The 18,664-nt window shown below is 31.7% G+C and overlaps 2 protein-coding genes across 8 annotated transcripts; both read right to left on the bottom strand.

The window, feature by feature from the left end:
* Positions 1-632: 632 nt before the first annotated feature.
* Positions 633-10,331, bottom strand: LOC110630515 (probable DNA primase large subunit). Its single transcript, XM_021778044.2, has 21 exons — positions 10,056-10,331; positions 9,867-9,928; positions 9,677-9,780; positions 9,497-9,578; positions 9,323-9,382; positions 9,033-9,090; positions 8,090-8,109; positions 7,541-7,624; positions 7,381-7,445; positions 7,091-7,139; positions 6,958-7,005; positions 6,777-6,866; positions 6,558-6,617; positions 5,276-5,335; positions 4,886-4,960; positions 4,469-4,554; positions 3,390-3,483; positions 3,177-3,284; positions 1,881-1,940; positions 1,596-1,688; positions 633-826 (listed from the first exon to the last, which is right to left on the bottom strand). The coding sequence occupies exons 1-19, from the start codon at positions 10,186-10,188 to the stop codon at positions 1,902-1,904; spliced, it is 1,377 nt and encodes a 458-aa protein (XP_021633736.1). The 5' UTR covers positions 10,189-10,331; the 3' UTR covers positions 633-826; positions 1,596-1,688; positions 1,881-1,901.
* An 868-nt stretch (positions 10,332-11,199) lies between these two features.
* Positions 11,200-17,628, bottom strand: LOC110629626. Of its 7 annotated transcripts, none has more exons than XM_021776683.2 (14): positions 17,264-17,626; positions 16,381-16,454; positions 15,196-15,273; positions 14,715-14,796; positions 14,439-14,503; positions 14,075-14,176; positions 13,654-13,743; positions 13,496-13,570; positions 13,372-13,404; positions 13,193-13,273; positions 12,468-12,506; positions 12,085-12,150; positions 11,723-11,767; positions 11,200-11,641 (listed from the first exon to the last, which is right to left on the bottom strand). In XM_021776683.2, the coding sequence occupies exons 1-14, from the start codon at positions 17,304-17,306 to the stop codon at positions 11,456-11,458; spliced, it is 1,059 nt and encodes a 352-aa protein (XP_021632375.1). In that variant the 5' UTR covers positions 17,307-17,626; the 3' UTR covers positions 11,200-11,455. The 7 variants fall into 7 exon arrangements, with proteins under 7 accessions (XP_021632375.1, XP_043805385.1, XP_021632377.1 ...); XM_043949453.1 differs by having other exon boundaries at positions 11,538-11,641; positions 11,723-11,804; positions 17,264-17,628; XM_043949450.1 differs by lacking the exon at positions 11,723-11,767 and having other exon boundaries at positions 17,264-17,628.
* Between the last annotated feature and the right edge of the window lie 1,036 nt (positions 17,629-18,664).

Below are 18,664 nucleotides of genomic sequence, written 5' to 3'. Positions count from 1 at the left end.
AAACAATATAATCAAAATTATTTTTTTTAATAGAAAATTAAAGATATGTAATCTTGAACTTAAATTTTCCAGATAAATAATATACTTTTAAAACATTGAATCAAATAGAATGAATTTAAATATAAAATAACATCAACATGACCTTAAATTTAATATATTTTTTAAATGCACATTAGCTTATTATCCTTTTTCCTATTATATCAGTATATTCACTTTAAAAAAAATCAAACTTTTACTAAAAAAGATTAAATCATAGGTCTTTTTAAAAAACTTGAATAAAAAAGCAACTAAAAAAGTTGAAACGGGTTGATGAGATCCACCCACTATCCGATCGAGTAACTTGATTAAACTGAACTAAAGTTGCTTTACAAGCATCATAGCGCCGCACTTGTTTCATTTTACAACTCTTTTGTAACCATATTTAATGTTTCTTTCATTAATATAATAATCTCGTTTTTATTTTTATTTTATGCAAATAAAAGTAACAACCACCACACTCCACACGGGAAAAGAATAAGACTCCCCCAGGCCCAACTAAAACCAATTATCTATTCACCTCCTTCAATGATTATAATTCCCCTGTATATATATATATATATCTTAATAAAAATGCTGGGACCATTCTGCCAATCTTAGCCAGAAATAGAAATGCTCCAACAGCTACTTCTTCCCATAGATCAAAATCCTCAAAGCAGAATATTCAGGGGAGTTAAAGGGTATTCTGTTAAACAATGTAGACTTCATATTTAATAAACAATCCAAGTGCACTAATACCTCCAATAGTACATGTGCATATCTATAAGGTACGAACATCCATTTTGCTCACCTGAACATGAGAATTAAAAGTTAAAATCACTAAATTGATACTTCACTTAATTTCATAGTAAACATTTCTCTATCTTTAGCTACATACAAAACTAACACAAAAGAGAAATGAAATGGCCCCAAAGAACTAATTGTGAATACCGTTTAAACCAGTATCTTACTGTTTAGCTCCCATACTCCTCCATGGTCCCGTAATGCATTATGTAAAATAATTGCTTTCATTTATCTTCCATTAGACACCAATACAAAGTCGTTTTTCTTTTCCTGTTTCACTATTATGTCCATAAAAAACTTTTAAGGAGCTAAATGTCAGCTCCTAACATATAGAAGAGTGCTTCTCTTAGAATTTAAGTCCACCTACATACAACAAACGACCTACTAGCCCAACTAACCTAGCCAATCGATCCAAACATCCAGCTGAACATTAATCAAAGCTGAGCTCATCTATGTTCCAGAAATATACCACAAAATTTTTGATCATCCAATTCTGACCTGCAGGGCTAAGATTGTTAAGTGGGGCATTTTCCTGCCAACCAACAAAATTTATTGAACAAACTAGAGGGTCAACAACCAATGCTTTGTCGTAACCCAATTGATCGATTCTCAAGCATATAAAGGTGTCAAGCTAAAATTAATCTTAAGGAAATTGCTAGCTTCGTGACCAACCGCTGTTCAATTGAGACGGTTAATTTATGTGAATTTCACAAACTTCATATATATTAATTCCAATTTGCCCAGTCTCTTTAAGAAGACAAAAAAAAACTACTCACGTGAAATAAATTGGCAGTCAATCTCAGTGCAGTATACATTGATAGAGGGTGGGTATTGACACTTCCACTGGAGGACAAGTTTGCATCCTTAGCCTACAGGCACGTCATATTGCTTCTTGTGAGTAGAAAATCCGAATACGTAATATTGAACTTTTTAAAATTTGACTAATTGCTACATGGGGTTTTGTGGGCCTTTCTTATGGCTGACAGAACTACATTACACGTGATAAAACGATTCTATGAAGATGCCAATGCAGGAAACTTGTGTTTCAGAAAAAGACAAACCGGAGATTGGAAGCAACATTATCAATCGGCAGTAGATTCTCCTTGCTCCGAGGAATGGCTCTGCAATGAATAACCACATTAAGCATACCGTTAGCCACTTCCTCTTCTTTTATATAGTGATAAAGCGACAAAGGCTTTTAAAGCTTTCATTGTTAGTAGCCCAGGCCCTCCAGACTTTATACGAAATCTCGTATCACGAGGCTCGGAACTAAAATTCATCACGGGTACGAGACAAAGCTCTCAACAATTACCAGGTCAGGTTACCATCATTCCAACATAAATATTAAGAAATTTCTCGAACTCATATCATTACATTATAATTTTATTATCCTTAAATTAAATTTCACCGAGTATTTACACCCTTATTCTATTTTATCTTAACACACTAAATCTCTCAACTAAAAATTATAAGCTATTAAATAGTTAAAACTTATAAAAATTTTAATAATTAAATATATCATAAAATTATAATTAATACAATTTATTGATATCTGTCTTCAAAATTTTATCGATTGATTAATAAATTTTTACAAAATAATAAAAATATACTCATTTAATTTTTTTTATTTATAAAAATTTAAAATATAATTAGTAAAATTTAAATTAATGTGATTAATTTTTAATTTTTTTTATAAATTATCGATAATATAATTAATTTATATTAATTATTATAATTTTAAATATTGAATAGATTAAATTTTAATTAAGTGTGCAATAAATTAATTTTAAATATTTTAGGAGTGGAAGTACATGCTCATCAACTAAAATTTATTAATAATAAATAAAGTTCATTAAATAATAAACTAATGAAACATAATGAACATGATCAAAGAATTATTTTTTTAATTCTATTTTAATCCGCTAGTCTTCAAAACATCCCATTAGTTGGTTGATTAGACAACCCATGTGAATTAAAGCAGAACCACAAATATCATTTAAGGGTTTTCACCCTTGGTGTAAGAATGATGACATTATACGCAGCTTTTTATTATGCCCAATGACCATTCCAAGAAAAGCTACTGATAGAGATCACCCATTATTATAAAAGGCCAGATTAAGCTTTAGGTCTGTCGCATGTCACAATGAAATTGATAACGACAATGACGATGAGTTGCCTCTTCAACTAGGGGGCAACACATCATCTTATTCACCCCAACATAAATTGGGAGGACTCGTTAGGTGTCCCGATTCTGGTTACCCAGGGAATAAAAATTTCAGCAAACCCCAGAGAGGCTTCCTCACCAAAGTAATCTTCACGCAGATTAAGATTTCACATTAAGACTAATCAAAGATTACCTTGAGTTTCAGGATCTTTTGACTGTCACTGAAGTATTGGTTAGGATGGTTTATCCCGGCATCACATGATAAGCCATGAATAGCTTCAAATGTTAATGTGCAAGCCAACTGCATGTTACAAAGTCAATCATATAAAATCCACATATTAAAATGAACCCAAAAATGGAAAGCATGATTTGAAGCAAAATTAGAGTCAATTGGCAATTTCACAACCTGATAATGTCTATTTCTCACTTTGTCCATTACATCCTCCACTGCGCCATTGTTCACTCCCATTCTACTGAGCGCAGCCCTCAAGTTATCTTCACTGTCAATGTCATGCGAAAAGTACAATCAAGTAAAAGTAACATTTGAGCCCTATATATATATATATATATATATCATTAATTTAAACTCTTTTGTAAAAAACAATTTGTATTTAAAAAATATTTTTTATAAAATTTAATTCCTATTGTTTAATATTAATATATATAAAGGTGTTAATAGAATTCTTAAAAAGTGATGAAAGAAGTTATTTTCTTTAAAATAACTTAATTTTTATTTTAATTAAAAAATTTTTTTCCATTCATAAAATTTTAAGAGTATCCTAAACATTTAAAAATATAAAAAATACTTTTTTAAAAAATATAAATATTTTATGTGAAACAAAATGAAGGCTAGTAGTAAATTCTTTTTCTCTGATTTAGCTTAAGAAAATAATCTAGAATGTAAAAGAATAACTAATAAATTCCTGGAATAACTAATCCAATCAACAAAGTCTGCATCCACGGATTCTAAAAAATACCATAAACACAATGCAATAAGCATAATTAGATACTTTCTATTTGGATCTAGAAGATTAAGCCAGCTTAAGAAACGAAGGACTTTTGCATGCTGTCTTTGATTTAGAGGCCCAATTGCCACGAGGCTTAGTGTAAAATAGAAGTTGATAGAAAAATTTAAAGGCGCTGCACGCAGATAATACAAAGAACAAAAAACTTCTAATTATATTGTAATGCAAGGGTCGTTTCTTTCAAAAGTACTCTAGTCCCCGATAAGCTGTAGAAATTGTTAATGAAATGCCCAAAAGATAGTATATTCCTTAATTGTTATCCGTGGTTTGGATGTTCCCCAAGGAGGAGAACTGCAATAGGTGGAGGCAGAAAGTAAACATCTGAGAATCACAACAGAAAACAAAATTGAGGAATGCTAACTATTAAAATGACTAGTCACTAACACCTGTAATGTTGAGTTCTTTTTCTGCTGGTCCTAATACTTATCCGCAAAGATATTAAATTAGATTGAGAACTTACCTGAAATGTCGATAAGGACAACCATGGTGATCTCCAACACTAGGAGTTAAAGAGATGATCTTTTGACAAGAATAAGGTGTATAATCCTACAACAAAAACACAAAAGATTTAATTAATCATAATATACAGACAAATGGACATACCTGCATACAGACTGCAGAGGGAATGCTTGTAAAGATTATAAGGGGAAAAAAACAATAACTACCCAGGATATATCAGTTGAGGGAAAAAGATCTCAAGCTAGCAATTTTTCCCACAAATTAATCTAGTCATTGTCTATATTCTCATATCATATTCTCATTATTTCTGATCTACAGCATGACCTGATACTAAAAATAGTCTACCATGACCGTGACAATGGCTGATAGATTCAATATCTAAATAAAAAAAGTAATGCTGATAGGCTCAATATCTTACTGTTCTCTTCCCCTCTCTTCCATAATTGTGGCGTATGCTGTAGGCGTATTCTTTGTCAAACCTCTCTGCACCAACCTACAAAAAGTTACAAAAGAAGCAAATTAATAGTTAGTGTGTTCTTTCAATTTTCAAGGTACCTCCAAAACGTGGCATGCACATGCTAATTGTGGGGAGGTGGACTCTTATGCAAAATAACCTTTCACCATATTAATCACCCAGTCATAAGTAACTGAACTTAGATAACAAAACATACTTCTCTCCTGCTTTAGTAAACTATAGCGACAAATAACAAATAAGATTAAAATTACAACATAACCGTAAAACTATAAAATCCAAAAGAAATTGCAATTAAAAAAAATCAATACCACCATTAATTGAAAGCAAACTTACCTTTTGGGAGAACTCTGCTTTCCAGAATGCAAGTGCATCATCCAACTTCAAACCAACACCCTACAGTGCAAACAAGGGGAATGCTTATCAAAATCCGAAGTGCTAATTTAAATTAAAAAGGGGCAGAAGTACTAGATTAAATTAAAAAAAGGGCTTAAGAACACAAGTGACCGCCATATTGAATCTCTGATGTACACATCATGTTATTACCATATTATGTTGAAACAACAGTATAAACTCAAGTACCAATGTGAAAGCAGTTTGAGTATTTAAAAAGCAAAAATGTGTGATCAGTGCAGCAGACAACCAAAAAATTGAAGGGAGTGGAGAGATGGGAGCCAGCAGAACAAGTGATGTTTCCGGACCTTTGAATATTATAGTGACCAAGGCAGATCAATAACCAATAATTTAATAGAAGAGGAGAAAAAGACAACCTTGAGAAAAAGAGCCGGCAGAACAAGTGATGTTTCCGGACCTTTGAATCATGGTTTTAAATCGCGGTTGCGGCCACGTTCGCGGTCGCGGATAACGGAAACAGACCTATAATGGGCCGTAACGTAACGGTAACGGCCTGGCGCTACGCAAATTTTTTAAAAAAATTTGCAAAGTTCATAAATAAAATGATATTGATTAGATTTAATTTAGAACAATGTATACAAATGCATAATAAACATAAATATATAAAATATATATTATTTAACTTAAGTTAAATATCATATAGTTTAAAATAAGAAAAATCAACATAATCTTTATAGATCGAGTAAACTAATAGCTCAAAGTATAATTTTAACTCAAAACTAACACTTTAATCCACGAAAATTTACAAAAAAAAGGAAAAAAAACAGCAGTTAAAAACTAAAATAGATAAAATTTAACTAACTTTTTAGAAGAAATAAGCTTGGAAATAGAGTAGTTTATAATGAATCTAAGTTTATATGAGAAATATGCAGGGAAGATTGAAATTTGAAAGAGAAAGGGAAGAGAAAACATAAAAAATATAGTTTTTGAAGCTGCTGAAAAGTGTAGAAACTAATGAAAATGAGAATAGGGAGCAAAAAATAAAAGATATAAAAGAATTTTAATTATTGGTAACGGCCGTTACCGTTACGTAACGGCCGTTACGCTTGCAAATCAGGAGGGGCCGTTATATAATGGGATAACAGGTAACGGCTCCCCAAAACCCGTTACGTAACGGCCGTTATTTAAAACAATGCTTTGAATATTATAGGGACCAAGGCAGATCAATAACCAATAATTTAATAGAAGAGGAGAAAAAGACAACCTTGAGAAAAAGACCTAATTGCATCCTCCCTCCATGCTTTAAATGATGATCTTCTCTGAGCTGTAGCAAAATGGGACACACAATAATAAGTAAACAGGAGAAGAGAAAAAGGAAACCTATAACCATTATGTTTAAAGAAGCAGACCAGGCCAAGGGGAAGAAGAAAGAAAAAGCAAAGTAACAAAAATTAATAAAGAAATTTGAAATAATAGACCGTACTTTTTCAAACAGGTGGCGCATGCATAGAGGGAATGAACTCTTAGCTACCAAGTCAATGTCTTTAACTGATATCTCAGCAAATTCATTAGGCTGAAAAGGCAGTCAACCATTTATATCTCAGTCAACTTAAAACTATGACCTATAATAACAAAACTGAAGATACATGGAGGAACTGGAATACCTGAGAATAGTCAGGACCCAGATAGCTTGAGCATAGGGATTCCACAATCTAAAAAGCTACCAAAACGTTATGCCAAATGCCTCATCTAAAACATAAAACTAATTTAATTACAATTTCATGATTCTACACTCACAGGAGTTAAGCGGTCCTTTTCCTGTTCTCTGATCATTGATGTCCATTTCCTGCAAATGAAAATCACTCAGTTGAAAGGATTTGTTTAAAAGAGGCCAAACAATAATGGAGCTAGGCAAAGTTATAAGCAGCAGACAAACTCGGCTACAATATGATTCTGTATTTAAACCTTCCCTTTATATGTCCATGTATTAGATATATTCACTACCTAATAGACAATAGTGCCGATATTTGTATTCGAACAAAAAAAATTTAAGCAAGATTTTAAAACATCAACCCAATAATAATAACCTGTTTGTTAGAATGAGTGCCTTTGATAGAAGACTTCGAAATTGTGTAACGACAAGGGAAACAACCTGGAAAATAAAAGTACACAAACAGCAATCAAATCTCCGACAGCCACTAGTTTGCATTTTTAAATCCGAAAGTTAAATGGAAGAGTAGAAATTACCTGATTCATGGCAACATAAGCATGCCCTTTGCATATAAAAATCCTACGACCTGCTACAAGTTCTGGAACTTCTTCAAATGGAACCTTCAGTGGAGCAGGTCGAATAAACATAAGAAAGTTGCATAAAGAAATACCCCAAAGAGAGATGAGAGTCTATCAAGATTCAAAAACGGAAAAGTTCCTTCTTCTAAGGGATGTTTCTTTTTGAATTCGAATGCTAATGGAATCTTCAAAAATATTTTTAAATAGCATGTCCAACCAAACAAAAACAGTAAGGATTAAAATTGATATATGTCCACCCAAACAAAAAATAATAAGAATTGAAACTGATATATATTCAGTCCATCCTCAAACCAATATAGCATTTGGTATTCAATATGAATGATAATTTAGTCCAACAAATTACATACGGCAACTAGAAAGATCTTCAATGCTCTCATCAACGCCATGAAGTTCCCTTGTTCATAGATAATAATAATTTTTTTAAGAAAAGAAAAGTTACAATTACCATAAAGAAGCAATGGAGTAATCAAGCAAAAGTAAACAAACCTTGTAGAATATGGCATCAGCTGCAAATAGGAAAAAAAGAACAAGAAAACAAGAAGAGTGCACATTAGAATTGGAATAACAAAAGAAAAACAGTTTTTGGACTATGTTCCCAAAATATGTTCAATGACATCATTATTCTGGCTTATAAAAAAATGCCCTTTTTTAACAAAATTAAAGAGGCTTTTAGAATTTTGGGGCCGAAAAATGTTGGATCATTTTAAGTTTGTAAGACAACCATCTGTATTTCAAATTTCATTTAGAGTAGATTCGTACATTAATACAGGAAAACTGCTACACTCGCATTTTAAGATTTTTCTATGATCAATTAAAGATGGGTTTGATAGTCATCTTGAATGTAGAGAAATAAGGGTATATTTATCCACAGCATCGAGGGGATGGTTAGCTATAGTGACTAGCAAGGAAGTAAAGAAGTAAACTATGCATATTTTACTCCCACATAGGATATGGACTTCTTCCTTTTTTCACATTGTAATGAAATTTCAGGAAAGGAAGTAGCAACAGTGCACACATGGATCCATTTATTCAAAAAAGACCACATTAACATACTTAAAGTGCCATAAAGTCCTTAGTCCTAACTAATTGGTTTCTAAAAAAGAATTTTTGCCCACCTTTAAAATCCTCCCAATTGAATCTCATTAAGAAAATGAACTTAGCACAAGAAAATTGTGATCAAATTAACTTTTCAGCATTGTGGTAGTGTAATGGAACCTTAACATCATCAATTGTGATGTTTCAAGAAAAGGATGCCATTTTGACCACTTAATATGATATTTGTTATCCTAGATGAACACAAAATGCAAGGAATCAATAAAAATGAGCAGTTAACATAATAACAATTGAGAACCAGAGAGAATGAAACCATGGGTATTCGCATAATTGAAAACAAAAGACCAACTGTGTGAATAAAACCATATTCTCTTACAAGATGGTATAGGCTGGCTAATTGAGCGTGCAACTTGCACCAATTTTTCCTTTATAACCTGCAGTCAAGTAGGAAAAATAGACATAAGATCTAATATTAATTTAAGTATCTTAACAGAAAACAGGCTATATATGTTCAAAAGGAAACAAAAATGCGATTATTTATTTTAAAAAATAAAGATTGCATAAATAATATTTATCTTCAGTTTTTTATGGTGCCAGAGGCAGTAAAATAAAGTGTGCGAGATGTGTTAGAAAAATATGGAGAACGAGAGAATGCAACAAGATAACCTCAAATTCAGCCCTGGCAACAGCCTTGTAAGGAAGTCCCAACTCTGCCAATAAAGCTCTCTAGTGAACTCAAAATCACAAGATGCAACCGATCAGAATCTAACTTAAATAGAGGGGTTTCAAACAAAAATTGAATAGAGGGAAAATGCGCAAGGAATCATCAATCTATCCCACCTGAGAATCAGCAGTCAAAAGCCGAAATCGATGGCGAAAGAGCGCAGTCTCCATGGAAAGAAACCATTTCCGGAGATCTTCCCTATAGAAAAAGCAACAAAAAAATACGAAAAATAAGTAGAAAACTCGAAGAATTTTTATAGCTATGGCTTAGATAAGAATGGTAATCACCAAGCTTACGTTCTACAGTACACTAGACGCAGAACAAAGTGGGATATAACATCCTTGTTGAAAACTTCTGATGCCTGTGGATGTTTCATATTTACTTTCCACAGGTCATTTACCTGTTCAAAAAACCATCACCAGACAAGATTTAGCCCCAAAGGAGGAAGGGGAGATAGGATTCAAGATTCACTTCACAAATAACTACCAAATTTTTCATTTCTTCAGGCTTTTTCCCGCGAGACAATCCATCAGATATACCTTTAAGAACTGAAATTTCAAGCAATAAATTGGCATCAAATACATAAAAAGTGTGCAATTATCCATCAGATGCAACCCTATAAATCGATTTTACATGAGAAAATTGGTTTCAAAAGGGAGGGAGAAATGCAATGACCTCGAAGGCGATCCATGGCGTAGAGCTCGAAATCTTCGAGTCTGACCTCAAGAGCTGGGGCAGAGCGATACAGAGGGAGTGTTGAAACGATGTCGTTGGATGGTGGCTTCCACTGAGGTCGAACAATCTCCATTTTTGTATATATATCTGTCTATCTCCCTGGTTCGCAACACAAACGTACTGAGTAACTGCAGGAGGAGAGTGCTGAGTGCTGAGCAGAGGAATGGCGCAATCAACTCTTTCTTGTAATCTGGGCGCCAAGAGGAAGTGCATTGGCGGGAAACAATCCAGTCAACTTCTTTCTCAAGCAACTCCGCTTTGGACCTGAATTTGGGCCTAAGCACTAATGTGGGCCGTAGGGTTCCGCACATTCTTGCTTTTTCTTATTTTGGAGAGATGGTATAAATAATTTTTTTTATTTTAATTTAAAAATAACATCTCATTTTCAAATAAAATAAGATCTATATGTTGGAGCTAATATTATTCTTCTAATATTTTTAAATTAGATAAACTTGTAAATTAATCTATATAGTTTAGTGAAATCTATAGTTTAATTTTTTCTATGTTCAAATAATTATATAACCTATTTAGAATGTTTTTATCTTCATTGAAAATACGTTAACTACCTATCCGTGAGCCACCAATTTCATAAATTAAAAGTTATAATCCCTAACTAATTAAGTTTTAATTTAATTTTCAAATCTTTTATTTTTTTCTTGGCAACAAAAGAAATTATAGAAAACTTCAGAGGGAAAATCGGATGAGCCTTATATTTAATAATATAAAACATCAAGAATTTTCTTCTTAATAAATTTAAATTTACCTTGGACACCTATATAAACCATGAAGGCTGAATAGTAATGTGAATTTTTTATCATGAGATAATTCATTGTGTTGCTTTCGGCTTGTATTACTATTTACTTCGTGTGCTGACTCAGCTTCATAAAATGATATTACAAAAATTCAACAATAGAATAATACATCACATATTCACAACATTTAATTTACACCTTAAAAATGTGAAGAATGCAACTCAGCATGCAAGCAAAAAGGTATGACTTCAACTGAATAATTTCTCACATCTCTAATGAAAATTAAAATAAAGGGAAAAGCAGCGCAAATTAAAACACAATTATCATAGTACTTACTTTGAATACCAGTGAATTTCCTTTATTCTTGAACACAATAATAGTAGACAACCTAACTGGCATAGCAAAAATTCATATGCACCTCCTCTTCTAAGACCAAAAACCCACCAAATTTATACATTGTGTCAAGAATGATACTTGTGTAAACTCATATCGCAAACATCTCTACAAAATTCAGTACCATTTTGGTATCCATATTCATGGGATGTTAGGAAGCCGGAAACAAGTCGAAGTTCTCCAAATAAAATGTCATCAAAATTGTTGTCTGATTGAACTCGTTTGAGGTACTACAGCATTTGTTGCACTGCACGTTCTCATAATACGTGTTGGTTTAATCCATCTTGAAGAGCCATTATTTGTTTCTTCTAGAGCACGGAAACCATTAGAAATCCCCAGATTGCTTGAAACCTCCACTGCTTCTGAAATCCCATTAGTCCTCTGAAAAAGAATTTAAGCCACTGAGATGCCATAACATGGTCTTAAATATGTTCACACTGCAAATTGAAAATCAAGTTCAACCTGTGGAGGAGTGGCTGAGGCAGCTCTGTGGAGAGGTCGTTGAACCTTAAAAAAGATCCAAGGCCATTTTAAGGGATAAGCGCTTATTATAATTCAAAAACTGTAGGTAAGAATTTCAGGTAAAAGAGATATCTTCTAGTCTATTAAAAAAACCCTAAATAAAATAAGCCCTTGGCATTAATTGAAAGTCAGCAAGAATTAAAATCACTAATGATAATGTTAAAATTTTTCTGATCTAGAAAAGCAGCATGTAGTGAAGATAAGAAACATGATCAATCACTTCTATGAAGCCCACAGAGGATATTTGTTGCATATAAGGCCAAGTGAAATAATGAGATAAAATTTTATGGAAGTCAACAAACCTCCAAAGATCCAATGGAAATAGATAGAGAAGTTGGTTCACTTGGTGGAAGCAGCAAAGAACCCCTCTGTGAAAGCACAAACACACACTAGTGAGAATTATAGTGATGAGCAAGCTACACTGAGAACAGAGCAAGGACTGTGGTCATGGCATTTTAAGTTTATGGCCAATAAACTGATAGAACATAAAATATCAATTGAACTAGGAATAGAAAATGACAACCGCATTCAGTTCATATTACAAATTTCCTTGTGACTAAGCAAAAGAACCAAATAATAACAATAAGAATGGTATCCAGCTTATAAAATATATATGTATATCCCAAGCCTCCAAATCAAATTAACTGCAATCATCACAAGTCATGATTTGGAAATAAAATATTACCTCTGATGAGAATGCAATTCGTGAACTGGATGATGACGCCTACAGAATTTGGGGAACATAATTAATAAAAGAAAATCATAAAATAGAAGCAAAAAAGAGAAACTATTCATAGAAATTATAATCAAGCTTAATAAAAAGACACAGAACAAATTTTCTTCATACAAAGCAATGCAAGTGGTTTATAGACTAAAACTAAGAAAGTGTTTGGCTTATGAAAGTTAACTTATAAGTACTTAGTACTTATAAGCTATGTGAAACTTTTAAGTATTTGAAATTTTAAGGAACTACATATTTAGTTAAACACTTATAAGTGTCGGATATGCAAGTGACATGTTTGGTAAGAAATAGCTTATAAGCACATTTATTATTAGAATTACTAAAAATTATGTTAAATAAGGTATGTAGTGAAGTTTTAAAATTAAATGAACACAATATAGTAACTTGTTTTGGTTAAACTAGCTTATAAATTTAATAGTTATAAATAGCAAAATAAAAAGTGAGTCCCCTCCAGCTTATTTCTTTAGCCTAGAAATTGGACTTGTAAGCTCAAAAATGTTATAAACAAATAGGCAAGCTTAATTTTAGAACTTATAAGCTATTTTGACCAGCTTATAAGCTAAGACAAATACTCTAAACCTCACAGATATGAAATGAAAAAACAGATCTGGTTTTGTTGCAAATTTGCAAGAGTAATATTATTCAAGAACAAAAAGCTGGATGCATGCCTGAGTGTTCTCTTCGAGTAATTTGTTTTCCAAATTGTACGCATAGTCAACCAACTTCTTTACTCCAAGGTTTGTCATATCCTAAACAGATAATCCAAAACATAAACAATGACCATTAGATAAACAAGTAATTCCTGACAATACTGCACCTAAGACTGATAACAAGTTAATAAAATTACCTGCTTCCCTTCTATTCTACTGATCTTTATTTCCTAGAGATTAGGAAACGAAACAAATTCAATTAAGTCCTCCATTCAAAGTTGAAAAAAAAGTTCCCAAATTGAATGAAGAAAATCAAGTTACCAGTGTTTCAACTGCATCACGAACATAACGAACATCATGACCAATCCTTTCTGAATCTTCCAACAGTTCAGTAACCTAAATGGGTTGGCATACTTTGTGTAAGTATGAAAGCACCATTATATGAAAATAATTTATTCCACTAACTCGACTGGACCCACCTTTTCTTGGGTGGTTGCCGTGAGTACAGCAACCTCATTCAAATTAGAATCCACGCGATCAATATTTGATGATAATTGCCTCCTGGTACTCTATGTATAAATCAAACAAAAAAGTTCATATAAGATACCTTTTCAAAGCAATCATTCAAACAAATATTTCTAAAGTCAATATCTGTAAATTTAATATCACAGATCTGAAACATTGGATTGTAAGAAAAATTGAAAGCAAGGTCAAAAGGAATAGAAGTTAAAAGATAGGTAGTAGGAACCCTTGAGCAATGACAGATAAGAGGACAAATAGAGAAGAGATGGAATTGATACAAGACAGGGCTAAATGTAGCAAGGCACATGATTCAAATTTAGCACTTCCTTAAATTCATGGGAAAATATGAAATCCAATAATATATATATATATTCTTACCCTGATTGATGCATAAACATTTTCAAGCTGTCCAGCTATAGTAGTGCAAGCATCAGATAAACTCCGTCTTGTTGCAAACATCATGTCTGGAAGTTTCCAACCCTGAAAATATAAAACAATTCAAAACACCAAAATTAAAAAACATTATACATCTGAAATGCACACTAAAGATTACATCTACTTTTCGAACTCAACATGTATTCAATTAGAGCATTAGATTTCACAGTAAATAAGCATCAAAATTCAATTGTAATAGCGGCTTATAATGAAGAACAGAAGATGCCTTGGATTGTATGAATTTATCATCATTTCTCTAGTTTCTTATCAACTATTGCACAAAACCTTGTAAAATCAATAACATCACCTTCCACCAAACATAGCCATATCCAGCTACACCCACGACAACAATTAGACCATATTTACTTGCACCTGCAAGTCGTAAAAAAGTTAAGAACACAGAAGAGGAAGTGCGGGGTCAAAATCATTTTATCACAAGAATTTCAACTAAGGTAGGTAGAGAATTGTTATAGCTAAGGAATTCAAGAAAGGGGATTATAAAAAGACATGGCCTACGATGACCTAATAAATGGAAAAGAATAGCCTTTTTTTCTTTTTTATCATTTTTCAAAGTATTACATACCTAAACTTGTCCCACTTGCAGTCACAATTGTAACTGATCTGTTTGATGCTAACATTTGCAGCTCCTGCCGAAGACAGTTAACCTATAAATCCAAAACAGGTTCTATCACATTTTCTAGCAGAAATTTCCAAGCAAATGATATCTTATTAGTAAAATGATGAACATATTTGAGAAGAAAAGAAAACTGAAGTAAACTTGATTCTTGAAAACAAACTTAAAGAAGTTCTGCCCCCTTTCAGTGATATCTCTCTGTGTTGACGTGTGGGCATGTGCATGTACATATGAAAACAAAATGAACACTTTAAATTGCACATAAAAGAGTGATAACAGATGACAATAATCCATCTTCAAGAACATGGATATTTCTACACATCCTAAAGTGTTAGTGAAGTATCGTACATTCATTACCATCCAAGCTATCATGCTTTATCTTAAATTAGATTAAAAATGAAATTATATGATAAAAAGTAGGCAAGCAAACCTGAGCCATCAAAGAATCATTATGTGGCTTGCCAATTGACGAGGAAGAATCATCCTGGTTAATTTGCTTAAAAGCAATCTGCAATAGATGACAAACTGATTGGTAATTGGCGTAGAAAAGATTAAAGTTATGGGAAAATAAACCACTCTGGAAAACATTTTTTGGGAAACCGAAATTTCTGTTTTTTAGTTCTAATACTAAAAATAACCTCAAATTACTTTCTATTATTTTAGTACACAGGAAAAAGTCGCAGTTCTTTCAATGAAAGAGAATATAAGATATTTGAACGCCGTAAGAAATCCATTTTAACCACATGTTGTTGAGTAGACAAGAAACTAACAGAGAAGGGTAAATTTTAGCAGTCAGTGCCAAATGATAACAGCCGGTGGCAATCAACAATGTCCAAGTGGCAGCGAGTGGCAGTCAAAAAATATGCCTATATGTTTCTCTTGCAGCTCATTTTCCTTTTTATGAATTTGTAAGAGTCCAATAATGACCTAGTTTATTCTTCAACCAGGAAAAGTTTCTACACTAATAAATTTTCCTATATAACCAAAAACCAGAAAATGCGGAAGCCTATGAGTGACTGAAAATTTTAGATAAAACTTTGAAATAAATCATAATGTCCAAGAAGATAGATAAAAATAGTTATGATCAAACAAAAGCTGTAAGAACATATTGTATTGTAAATAATCCAACAAATATCAGTTTTAAAGATTGAAGAAAGATCATTTATCATTAAAATGATAGAAGATCATGCTATCAAACAAAAATAATTGTATACTATAAGACACTAGAAAAATAAAAACCTGCAAACTAATTATGCATTATTCCAAAATTATACTGAGCAACATAGCTCAAACCATATCAGCACCACCATGTAATGTCTGGATGGAATCCATAACCAAACACGAAAAAGAATGATAATTATGACAAAAAGGAAAACTAATTTCAGAGTAGCATGTCTATCTTTCCACCTAAATGAAAATAAAACATTAAGAAATGAGAACATTTTCCGAAGATGTACATGGAACATTACCATGACACAAAATAACAGAGAAACCTGCAAACAAGTCTCAAGTTACTCTATCAATAAAAGAAAATGAATATAAAAGAACAACGACATAATTGCCATCATGCATTTCATAGTACTCAAAATAACTTCCATTTTAGTCCTGAAAGTACCTTGAATGCACCAGAAACCAAGTCAGACACATTTGACAAGCGCCCCTCTTTAGCAAGAACTGAACCAAGAATGCCTAGGAAGCCATAAGATAACCAATTCAGCAAGCAATAAAATTATTCCACCTCAAACCAAATAATGTCTATATATATATATATATATTTTAAAAAGAGAAGATGAAAAACAAGACATGGAGATGAAGCATTAAGAAGTAAGGTAAAATGGGATCGGGGAAGGAGATAGTAGAAACACGAACGCCCGAATGGCACATTGCTCAACCACTCCGAGGAAAATAATATTATTTCAACTTCCCAACTATTGCCCTTTATGCCTATAAACAGCTCTGGTGAGCACCAACAAAACAAAAGTGCATTAAAGGCTCATGTTACTATGACAAAATAGCATGCAAAGAACAAAATGCATGAACACAGAGGCACAGAAGATCAAACTCATAAAATTCCTAAAATGCATGTCACCATCAATATCTGAATGAAGTAAACATAGCATAAACTTTTCAATAAGCTAAATTCCCCCATTCATACAATTTTAAACAAGTATAGGTATTCATTAGCCATCATTAAAAATGAAACAGTTCATAATAAGTGCAAAAACATAGACACTGCTAGCTAATTCAGCTAGTATTTAACCTTTAACCAATGAGATCACATTAAATCAAAACATTTAAACCTTCAGAAATCCAACCACATAAACAAATTCATCAAAATCAAACCTAGGATTTATCAAAAGCCCTAAATACTTTATACTCCATCACAAATAACCCGGGAATTTTTCAATAAAAAAAAATCTATTATGGACCAATTGCAATCCTAGTAAACAAATCGAAGCAGGGAAAATTAGACATGGTAGAAATTGTATTGCTCGGACCTGCACCCACAAGGATGGTTAACTTGCCGAGGGGGAGGGCCATGGCCAGCGATTCTACCTGTTGTGAAAAACAATATGTATCGATATGATATCAATTATATGTATAGCCCAAAAAAAACATTCCACATCGCAGCTATTAAGGATCAGTCAAGTGTTTCAAAAAAGACGGATCAGCCAAGTCCCTGAAGAGAAAATTAAGTGTGTTTTTGAACTTTGAATGGGTTGTTTGGTTCGAGTGAGGAACTGGGAATAGAGTCGAGCCCCGTCGCTGCTTGCTAGTTGCTGGGAACCCAACAGCCCTATTATAGGTTGCGGATGAGATAGGTACCCCACCTCCCAATTGGCTCTGAAATTCTATAGCATGTATACATCAGATTTTGACTAATGTAATCCTAATGTAACTAAAAATTAAGAAAAATTTTATTTAAAATATAATAAAACTCATATTTAGGATATACATGTAATGTAGTAGTGGTGAATGTATTTGGACACATGTTATGGTGATGAGTATATTTAATAAATTTGATAGATTTTAAATTTTAGTTTTTTAATTTTTAATTTACATTTAAAAAAAAAAAGAATAAAACTCATATTTAATCTAAAATTCTATATTTTTATTAATTAAATGTAAAAAAATCAATTTATACACTGAATGCACGATAATATTTTCTTAATTACGAGTTTACACTTTTCCGAATGTGTGGGTTTTTGTGAAAGATTTGCCCCTCAGATGCATGTGTTTAGCGTTATTAGAGTTGGGAGGAAATTATGAATAATTTATTTTTTTTAATTTTTATTAAAACAGTTAGGGGGTGTTGGTTAAGTTATTTATTATCAAATATATTAACAGTTTAATAGCTAAACATATAATTATTTAAAATTTTAAATTTTTATAAATTTAAAATATTAAATAATTATATTTTAATTTTTAAATTTTAAAATAATTAATAACTCAATTTTATATTTTTAAAATTAAATATTTAAATTCATCCGTAAAAAGTTCGTACAAATTATACAGAGGTCATTCATTTTTATTATTATAAAATTATAAAACTGTCTTTATTATTTTTTTATATGAATGAATTATATTTAAATATTTAAATTTTAACATAATTAATAGATCTATTTTTTTAAAAATACATTTAAATCCTTATACGCGGTTTAGTCTCATCTATTATTATTAAAATATTTTAATCCTTTAATTTTTATTTAAAAAATACTTAAATTTCATTAATTTTTATCTATAATATATTATTTAACTAATTTTTAACATTTTTTATTTTTCATTTATTAAAATAATTCAATATTTATAACTTTAAAACTTTCTCAAAATATTTATAATTTTAGTTATTTTTAAGTAGTACCAATTAACTTTTAAAGATGTTATAAACTTTTATAAAA

Source organism: Manihot esculenta, chromosome 13 (assembly GCF_001659605.2).
Source record: "Manihot esculenta cultivar AM560-2 chromosome 13, M.esculenta_v8, whole genome shotgun sequence".
Classification (NCBI taxonomy): Eukaryota; Viridiplantae; Streptophyta; class Magnoliopsida; order Malpighiales; family Euphorbiaceae; genus Manihot; species Manihot esculenta.
This window is presented reverse-complemented; position numbering and strand designations above follow the sequence as displayed.